The sequence below is a fragment of the Cupressus sempervirens genome, chromosome 10, assembly GCF_028749045.1.
Source record: "Cupressus sempervirens isolate cs-2001-9-10 chromosome 10, ASM2874904v1, whole genome shotgun sequence".
Taxonomy (NCBI): domain Eukaryota; kingdom Viridiplantae; phylum Streptophyta; class Pinopsida; order Cupressales; family Cupressaceae; genus Cupressus; species Cupressus sempervirens.
In genome coordinates this window covers 328,098,039-328,108,573 of record NC_143127.1, presented here as the reverse complement: position 1 = coordinate 328,108,573, position 10,535 = coordinate 328,098,039, and the positions used below count along the sequence as shown (strand labels likewise).

Here is a 10,535-nt window from a genome sequence, read left to right as displayed (position 1 = left end):
CACCATCACACCCTCATTTTTTCCCTTTTGACGCTTTGTTCATTCATTGTCAGAAATACAAAGACGCGCAATGCTCTACATACTCCAAGTGCATCAGCCCAACATCCAAAACTTTCGCACCGTTTCTCTGCTCATAAACGTTGGCTCACAAAAAAAAATCATTTCCGAACTTATGTCCAGACAACATTACAAATGTTCGATATTTCCCCCAGATCACACACCAAGCAGAAATGTCTAGTCACAAACTTGTCTTCTAAGCTTATCATATCCGTCCTCTGTCTCTTATCTACTTGTGTTTGCCTTAGAATAGCTTCCATAACCGACAGAATAACCGTATTATATCAATGAACAATGCCAATAATAAAGGTGCCAACAGCTTATCCAGATTAGGTATTGAACAGTTATGAACAGCATCAGAAAGTATTATATGGCATCCATGACAAGTATTAAGACACAATCTAACATGTTGGTCACTTACAGAAACTATGTTAAGTTTTGTTTCCCTAAATCTCTGCATTTCTAATTTTTTAGGTGAACATCAATGCACCGTGTATGTCTATTTCCATAATTTTGTCCATATTTATCCCCATAAGGTTCTGGTACTTTTGGAGCTCTTTTATGTAACTTAACTAATATTGATGTTTAATCTCGACTATAATTATTTTATTTTTTAAAGAGGGGTAAACGCTTTGACCTGGAGCTATGAACCAGTGAGGCCACAAACGGGGGACCTCATCCCCATGAGATTTGAACCTTGATGGCAAGAATAACAACACAACCACTTAACCATCACAACATGACTATAATTATTACTACTTCAACATAAGTAGATTTCCATATAATCTATAGGATTTTAACTATTAAATCATTTTCAAACTTAATAATAAAATTAAAATTTATAATAATTTGTTTAGAATTTATTTTTAAAAGTATTTATTAAATTATTTTCAATATATATATATATGTGTGTGTATGTGTTGTTGGTAACATAGATCCCCACTTTTACAAGGATAATATCTCTACCTCCTTCATGAGAAACAAATCTTTGAAAAGAGCATGTCCAATGTGTATGTAGCCGAAGAGCAGCTGCATATGAGTGTCCATGGGACGATGCAACTGCATAGGGTATATTTTTAGTTACCTATTTGAACAAGAGCTCTTGTTCGAGCACGAGTCCCTACCTATATAGTAAATAGAAGGAAATAGATTACTAGAATGAACCTCCTTCTGCATTAAAATTTTATAAAATTCTTGACTACATCAACTGTTAGTTTTGTCTCCAACTTGCAATCTAAATTGTAGCTCAACAAAATCATACTAAAAATATTGTTATAACTTTGACAAATAGAAGAAAAAACAAATCATTATGACAAAGATAACAAACATATGCAAGAGTTGTTTAATGTACTTAACCACTAGAAGTGTCATGACTTTATTTGACTCTCAATAGTTGCTTCATTGTGAAAAATAATAATTGATTTTTGAATGATTATAGGGTTCTAAATGATGATTATATTTTATAGAAAAATATTACTTTTCCTTTTATTATCTTTTTAAACTTGGTAAAATTATTTAATCTAGCAATCAATTGTATGTTATGTTACATCTAATTCATTATGATTCAGGTAATTGAAATTAATTTTAAAAATAACTTTTAGTAATTTACAATTTTTAAAATAATATAAAACCTTCTATAATAAAAAAAGATATTTTAATAAATTATAATATTGTATTTTTTTATATGCTTATAGTGAAATATATGTATATCTAAGGTAAAAATTGGTATTTGACTTTTATAAATGTGAAAATTAACTATTTCAATTATGAAGAAATTAGAAAAGATGATTAATTTAATTAGTGAAAGCTAATTTCAATTATGAAGAAATTAAGAAAGATGATTAATTTAATTAGTGAAAGTGAATTAAAGAATTAAAGAATTCATATTTAAATTATAAAAATATTAAAAAACTAAATGATGAAAATATTTGTTTAAGAAAATATATTCATAGAGAAGTATGTTAATTGATACTTAAAAAACTCAATCCACCTATCTATTATTAATAATAATATTTTATTTTAAAAATTCAAATTTAAAATGTAAAAATTATCAAAAATATTTACAAACATAAAATCCAGCTTTTATAAAACAATACTTTCTAAATTAGAAACTAAACTTAGAACATATTTATTATAATTATTATTATTAATTCTATTAATCTATTGATTTTTAATATTGCTAAACTAAAAATCTATTTTGTAGACCCTTCTGGTTTTTAAAATAATTTTTTTGCTTTGCTTCTCAACGCATTCATAAGCGATCCAGATAAAGTTTTAACTCTGTCAGAGATTATAAAAGGGGGTAAATAACTGAGACATAGGTGGTAAATAACTGATACATAGTTAATGCAATGCAGTAATTTTAATGTGTTTTCTTAATTGAAAAAAAGCTGAAATAGATACGATCCAATAGAAAAATAGAAATTAATGAAATTAAATTAATTTAAAAATAAAGTCTCTGATGTAAATTTTTAAAATTGAATAAAATAATTGACAGGGTCTACCTGGGGCTAACAATTATTCAATTATTGTTTAAATTTGTCGTATATATTGTTGACGCGTTCAGATATTCATGTTTTCAACTATATTATGTCAGCGAAGCTAGCCCTCAACATGGTTCTTAATTTGAGATCTAAGCTTGTTTAATATTCAAAAGTTTTAACTCGTTTTTTTGCAAAACCTGGTTTCTGAGAAATCTGCCATCATTCTTCAGCCAAGAATTTGGCTTGTATCCAATGTATCTATAATTCCAAGGATTCTAATAGTTATTAAACAGAAAAGGATTGATCGAATCGGAAGGATTAACATAATCTGCCATTCGTACTGTATCTCAATCAAAGAATGGAATCTTAGATTTCAAAGAAAGATATCAAAGTTTAAGCTTTTGAAACACCATCAAATTTATTCCGTCACAAGATACTCAACGAGTATCAAATGGACAACCTGAAATAGCAAACATGTAACAAATTATCTACCAATCAAGCCATAAAACACCGAATAAATCCAATGAACTGGATCATAAAGTTTTTGAGTAGCCCACCCCAATTGCAAGGAAGCTTCTGAAGCCTTGTCATGTTGAATGGTCGTTTTGTGTTGGCTCGTGGAAGTAGAAGAATTACGTATACTTTCAGATGACTGAGAATGATCCCGACTTTCCAGAGGCTCAATCAACAAGAAATCCACTGCATTGTTCTTCTCCAATTTGGAGCACTGTTTTAACCACTCATCATGCACACACACACTTTTGTTTTAGACTTTTAATCAGTCGGAAGAAACGCAGCTCAAAAGTATATCGAGAAAATATAGTTACCTCCAGGCGAAGTCTAGCACTCTCCTCTTCAAATTGGTCTCCCTGCTTACGATACGAATGAGAAACGTTATACATCAAACAGTTTCTTGTTTCATTTTCTTTTTCGTAAAAAGGTAACGGGGCAACGATTTGAGTTACAAAGAACCTTGTTCAATATTCTATTTCTGAGCTGTAGTTGCTGATATTAATATTGGACAAAACAAGTCACCATGGATAAGAAATATGTTCATATATTTTCTCGGATTTGAGATTTGGTATTATATGCACTTTCTTTTATAAAAGTTCAGATGTTTGTTAGACTGTAAAGGTAGGAGATTTAAAGTTTTTAATCGTTTGCAAAGTACTAGTTGGTTGGATGGAAATAGTGTCTTTTGACGAAATAATCTAACACTATAGTTGGAAGATATAATGAAACTTATTTGATGTCATATATGTAAATTTGTTTTTTTCTATTGATTGTTTTTGTTTTCCACAAATCTCTGCTACTGAAATAATAAAATTAACCAGTTAAAGTTAGAATGTTTGACCATAAAATATGATCTACTCTGAGGAATCTGTCCAGTTAAAGACTTGGGAAAAGGTTTCATCTTGTTAAAGGATTTGATGTTTCCAACTAAAAGATCAATTAGGAGATTTACAAATATCTGTTTAGACCACTCTGTTAAGAGATTTACCCTATTTCAAGTCTGTTAAAACTGATTCAATATCTGACTCTCGATTTTCTTTACAAGCTGATGTCGAGTCTTCTCCTTACAAATTGATCCTCTCCTCTAATCTGATAACACTTTGTGAGAATATATTGCTACTTTGATGTCTTCAAAAGGTTCCTTTATTTCAGGAACCCACTCCTTTTTTGCTTTCTTGAGCAGATCATTAAGAGGTCGTACTATCTCAACAAATCCACTAATGAACTTACGTACAAAATTGATTTTGCCAAAGAAAGATTTCAGCTCTTTATGACTGTGAGGACGTGACAGATTGTGAATGTCTTCTATCCATTCAGGATCAATGGATGTCCCAACTTCAGAAATAATATGACAAAGAAGCTTTCCTTTTGCGACCCCAAATGAACACTTCTGGGATTCACTGATATGCCATATCTTCGACATCAGTTGAACACTTGTTTCACGTCTGTAATATGAGTACTCCTATCTTAACTGTTTTTATTTTTCCATGTTAAGGAGCACTCCTACATCATTAAATTGTAACAAACATGCATGAAAGTGTTAGATTTCTGATTTGATAGTTTTAACTTCATAACAAAATTTGGGAAGTAGTTAAGGAGCTTGAAGATAAACTTTCTGTCATAGTCATTACCAGTCGTCCAGCTCTTCGAAGCCGAGACATGTCAGATTGAAGCTTAATATTATTTCTTAATTGATGGCCATCTATGGACACTACTATTCACTACAAAGACATGCAAACTGAAGGGGATTTAAGGGTTTGAATACATACATACAGCTTGTACATTGTGAGCACATTGAGGGTCTGCATTTTAAGTGGTGCGACACATTGCTAGGTTATATGTTCCTAGGTCTTTATTTGCATAGACTAATAAAATACTGCCTGAACTTATTTAGACTTTACATGGTTGAGTAATACCGGTTTCGGGAGCAACAAAGGGTAGATCTGTTATTTGAAGAGTTTGTGGGCTTATTCTCCATAGAACGAACTATACATGCTAACAATATTTCAATTGAAATTGAGTAGATAATTCATGGTGACCGGAGGTCCCGTGGATGCTTCCAAGAAGCTACCCGCAAGCTCCCAGATGTGTCTAGAAGCCACATATATTGGCTTCTGGACGCAAACAGGAGCCTGCCGATGGCTTTGTAGAAGCATCCGCAGCGCTTCCAAAATGCATCCAGCACCTACCCGCATCCACTTGCAGCTTCCAAGAGGCCGAATCGGTAAATTAGTTCTAAACACTAGCTGAATTGATTTAATATATAGGCGCAAATATCTAAAATCTGGTTCAGTGTAGAAAAGGTTAGTGTTGATCTCATGTCAAGATATATCTTAGTGTTCAAACACTTGATCACAATAAAAGAGAGTAGTAACCGAGTTCCTAGTCTACAGTGTTAACCAAGCTTATAAAGAAACCAAGTCATCAATGTTAACCTTGTAGACAGTAAGCAGTGTCAACCAAGTTGACACTTTCCACTGAGTTGCAGTGTCAACCGAGTTTGGAATTCCCACCAAGCTGCAGTGTCACCGAGTTCATAGTATTCGCCAAAATCCAGTGAGAACCAAGTTATGAGGACTATTCTTGTTCCAGTATAATGATCAAGCTGGAAAAGCAATGTGAACCGAGTCAGCAGTGTTTACTCAGTGATCAGCATGAATCGAGCATCTACTATCAGCCGAGTACCAAAGTTAGCCAAGGTGACAGTGTTGTCTGACTATCTTCAGCATCACCTGAGTAAGCCATTGGACCCGAGTTACAGCACTAAGTTAACATGGTAATTATTTTTTAAATTAATTATGTTGTAGCCAACCTATGAAGGAATTCTTTGGATGGATATAAGCTAAGTTACCGGTTACGGCTTTGGTTCCAAGTTCAAAGTTCGAGAACCAGTCTGCAAGTTCGTCATAATTTTGGAAAGGAGTTTGGGTTCATTTGGGTTCGTTAGTACAAAACATATAAAAATTATAATATCTATATGAAGTATGAGTTAAAATTAGAATGTAGCATAGTAGCATAAACTCATTTAAATAACAAAAAATACCATAAACTTGCAATCATAGTGATCTTACCATCATATAGTCATAGTGCTCATACAGTCATATATAGTTCAACATCAAAGATTCAAAACATTAAAAATAAATTGTAGCATCAAGTATCATTGTTTCACATTCATTGTTCAACTGAAGGCATAAATATCTATTAATATTCTAAGTTCTTCAATCTTTATCTTCTTCTTCATATTCATCTTCTTCTCCTCCTTCATTTTCTTCTTCTCTAGCATTAGTTGACTTTGCAATAGAGCTAAGACCAATGGGATCAACAACAACAATGTTGTTGGGATCAAATTCTTCAAAAAATGACAATGATATGCCACCAAAAGCATTTCATAAGAAACTCTTAGGGTTGTGGATGCCAACAACTTCATAAATTTTGCAATAAAAATACTTAGTTGTCATCCATGGGGCCCAGAAAGTATGTGGTTCAAACTTGGTTCAATTGTTTTGGCCCAGTTCAATCGGGTTCGAACGATCAAACCAGCAAGCAAAAATTGGAACCCTGGACGAACCAGTTCGAACTTCTGCAGGTAAGAGGGGGAGGTACCTATGCAACTTAGGGTATAAGTATGAAGTATTTTATTTATCCAAATAAAAGATGTATGAAATTGAAGAACATTACCGAATATGGAAGAGAAGATTGTTTGAAGGCTACAAGCATTCCAAGGAAAGGAAGAGATTCATCTATCGCAGTGTTCCAGGACTCTATGAGTCTAAGCAGGAGTCTACGAGTTTGAGGCAGAGGCGGACTTTCCAAGGCAATTGGCTTCTAGACTCAGACTCGGCCGAGTCCTGGCAGAGTTCACATGGACTCACTAACTCCAAGGACTCGCCAAACTCACTGAATCTCGAGACTAGGACTCACACTGGCAGCAAAGTTAATAAAGTGCAAAAATTAAGATGAACAAGGACTTAAGTTGCAAATTTCCAGTTTGTATAACAACTATTTGACCTAAAAAGGTCATTCCACCATTTGCTTATGCTTGTGATAGAGAAGAAAGAGTTAGAGAAGAATATTGGGGTTTTGAGAGAGAAATTAGCAATTTGGATGGCTCTCCCGTATCTATTGTTGATGGTTTGTGCAACTTTGTAGCTTGTACTTAAGTATTGAGAGGAGCTTAAGGAAGCATTTGGAGAGGTAAGCAACAAGTTGCATTTCTTTGTGTTATTTTGTAATATGTTTTACATTCATATTTTTTACTTTCCATTTTGTTTACATTTGTTTTAGTCTCTACTTCTACTATCTACTATTTGGAATCTAGATTTATTCTAATTTATCTTGATGACTAAGTAAAGACACCCTAAAGTATAAAAATCTGATTTGATGCTAACTTTTTTCTATTTAAAATATTTTCATATTTTAGCAGAAAACACATTGACATCATGCCTTAGGGTGAGCCTTTTGGAAGTGGAACTAGGCCTACATTTAACCCCAATGCAGAATTTGACTATAATAGCAAGGGATAGGACTTGAAAACATGTCATCTCGAGCCACAAAAAAGTTGTTACATGTTAAAATTGCAGTGTAGTATATAACGAGGGAGGCATAAGGAGATTGAAGTATCACCTAGCACATATACCTAGGCGTGTGCTAAAAAATGCAAAGATGTACCTCGGGATATTATCCGAGACATGCAAACTCTTCTAAAGGAAAAAATGGAGAAAATAGAATTGAAAAAGAAGCAACAAGAAGAAATGGCACAACTTGCCCAACATGGATCTTCTAGTTTTCGCTCTCCATTATCTCTTACTTCACCTACGGATGCTACTGCTTCTACGAGTATGACAATTGGGCCTTGCATTCGTAAGCAAAGATTGACACTTGATTCCATGTTTGTTCGATGCACAACTCTAAGTGCACAAACATCACTTGAGAGCATGGGTTGGAACAAGGAGAAGCATTAATATGCAAAATTAGCACTTGGAGACTTCTTCATCTACAACAACATTTCATTAAATGCATCAAGGTACTTATTTATTTAAATTTAAATTCATGTCTTACTTCTCTTGCTTTCAAGTTTCAACTTTCAAGAGACAATAATATGCTTATTTTGTTTATTTTAATTTGTATTTGTTTTCAAATTTAATTATAATATACTAATTTGTTTAACTTCAATTTTATTTTATTTGTTTTAGGTCCCCTTATTGGAAAATTGCAATCGATGTTGTTAGTGTTTGTGGTCCAGAGTTCAAAGCCCCTAGTGTTGACGAGCTGGAAGGCCCTATTTTGGCCCAAAGGGTGGCTGATGTAGAAGGTGCAATCAAAGAGCAACGTGAGGTGTTGAAGATGAAGGGTTGCACCGTCAAGACTGATGGTTGGACTGATAGGAGTAAAACACTCCTCAACTTTCTTGTCTCCTCATCAGCTAATTGTACTTGGACATTAAAATTTTAGAAGTAGAACTTGTACCTAAGTGATTAAGTTTATAAATTATGATTCATCATTGAACATTATACTAATTTGTTTCTTTTTCTTCAAGTGCCATGATTTTTTTGAAATCAATTGTTGCCTCAAGAAAAACAAAGAATGATAAATATCTTTGTGAGGTAATGGATGAAGTGATAAAGGATGTGGGCGAGGAGAATGTGGTACAAATAGTTACAGATAATGCAGCAAATTATGTTGTTGCAAGAAAGCTTCTTATGTAAAGAGGCCCTCAAATATTTTGGATCCCTTGTGTTGCTCACTGCATTAACCTTTTGTTAAAAGATCTTGGTAAACTCCCTTGGATAAAGACAATTATAGAGCAAAGAAGGAGTGTATGTGAATTCATATATAATCATACATGAGTCCTCAACCTCATAAAGAAACACAATGACCAAAAGAAGTTGTTTTGTCCAGGGGTCACTAGATTTGCAATCAATTTTCTCACATTGGAATCTCTGCTTCATTCAAAGAGAGGTTTGAAAAGCATGTTTGTTAGTGAGTGGAATGCATCGTCATATATAAAGACTACTGCAGGGATTGATGTAGTTGATTGTGTTTTTGATGTCGCTTCCTTTTGGACATCGATTGTTGAAGCCTAATATTGTGACAGTAATTTTCTTTTTTCTCCTCATTTCAACTTTTTTTCTTTATAAAATAATGTTATAAATTATTGTTCATTTTTTAAAGAAAAATTTAAAGCTGATTGTTTCTCTTCCAACTTTCATAATGATTGCACTTTGCAAAGCCACTTGTTCTCCTACGAACTGCTGATGGAGAGAAGCCCTCAATGGGCTACATTTATGAGGGCATGGACTGGGTGAAGGAGGCCATTCGCTCTTTTTTTGCAAGGAACCAAGATAGGTATGCGCCTATATGGGATGCCATTGATAGACATTTGCACAATCTACTTCACAGGCCTATACATGTAGCGACCTACTTCCTTAATCGAGCATACCAATTCAGCCCACATTTCAAGGTTGATGATAAGGTGTGGAGTGGCCTCTATGATGTTGTAGAGAGAATGTCACCTGATTCAAGAGTTGGAACAATTATAGTTTGTGAGATTGAGTTGTTTAAGAAAGCTCAAGGGGACTTATTTGCACGGAAGTTGTGCAAGAAAAATAGGACAGAATTAATGCCTAGTAAAAATCTTTTATTCTACATCCTAATTTCTAATTCTATTACCATTTTAGTTTGATAAAGTCAAAGTTATTGAATTGATTTAAAATTTTCTTGTTTCAGATGCATGGTGGGAGATGTTCCGCACCACATTTAAAGAGGATTGCGATTCGCATCTTGAGCTAGTCGTCTAGTCCATCAAGATGCAAACGTAATTAGAGTCTATTTGAGCATATACACTCGAAGAAGCGCAATAGGTTGCTAGTGAAAAAATTGAATGATCTTGTCTTTGTTCACTACAACCTTCGTCTTCGCCATAGACAGATCTTGGACAACTATAAATCACTAATTATATTACAAAATGTTGATCCAGATATAGAGTGGAACACAAAGATTGTTGACCCTATCTTTAGTAATGAAGACATGGAGTGGGTTGATCAGGTGGATCAGGAGGCTGAAGCATTAGTGATGGAAATCGAGGAGGCTAGAGCACAAGAAGACAAAGTGCAAGACCTTGAGGCTAGGAGTGATGGATCTAAGTCTGATGATGAGGATTGTGTGGATGAGGATGAGGTTCAGCCTCAGCCACAAGGAGAGAGGATCACTCTACAGTCTTCCATGACTTATCTCAGGTGTACTCGTAGGAGGACATAGGCTACTATAAGCCTTAGTCTTCTACTGTTCTATACTCAAGTTGTTATTTTCATATATGTTTTGAACTTTTGATACCATGGATTTTGTAATCCATGAATATTGTAGACATTTGACACTGTAGTGACACTATGTTTATTACTTTAAGTTTATATTGTGTTATTTAGTTTTTTCCTTCAAAAATTCTCTTTTATAATGATGTGATCTATGCAAAATTGTGTATGTGTA

The 10,535-nt window shown here is 33.8% G+C and overlaps 1 protein-coding gene across 4 annotated transcripts in view; it reads right to left on the bottom strand.

Annotated features, from left to right (window-relative positions):
* Window positions 1–2,562: 2,562 nt before the first annotated feature.
* LOC149533950 (MADS-box transcription factor 23-like) overlaps window positions 2,563–10,535 on the bottom strand; it is a 201,091-nt gene continuing 193,118 nt past the window's right edge. For all 4 annotated transcript variants that reach the window (XM_089807401.1, XM_089807402.1, XM_089807403.1 and 1 more), the window contains 3 exons: window positions 3,368–3,409; window positions 3,098–3,267; window positions 2,563–3,000 (listed from right to left, as the gene is read on the bottom strand). In XM_089807401.1, coding sequence (XP_089663527.1) covers window positions 2,988–3,000; window positions 3,098–3,267; window positions 3,368–3,409 — 225 coding nt within the window. In that variant the 3' untranslated portion in view covers window positions 2,563–2,987. The remainder of the gene's footprint in view (window positions 3,001–3,097; window positions 3,268–3,367; window positions 3,410–10,535) is intronic.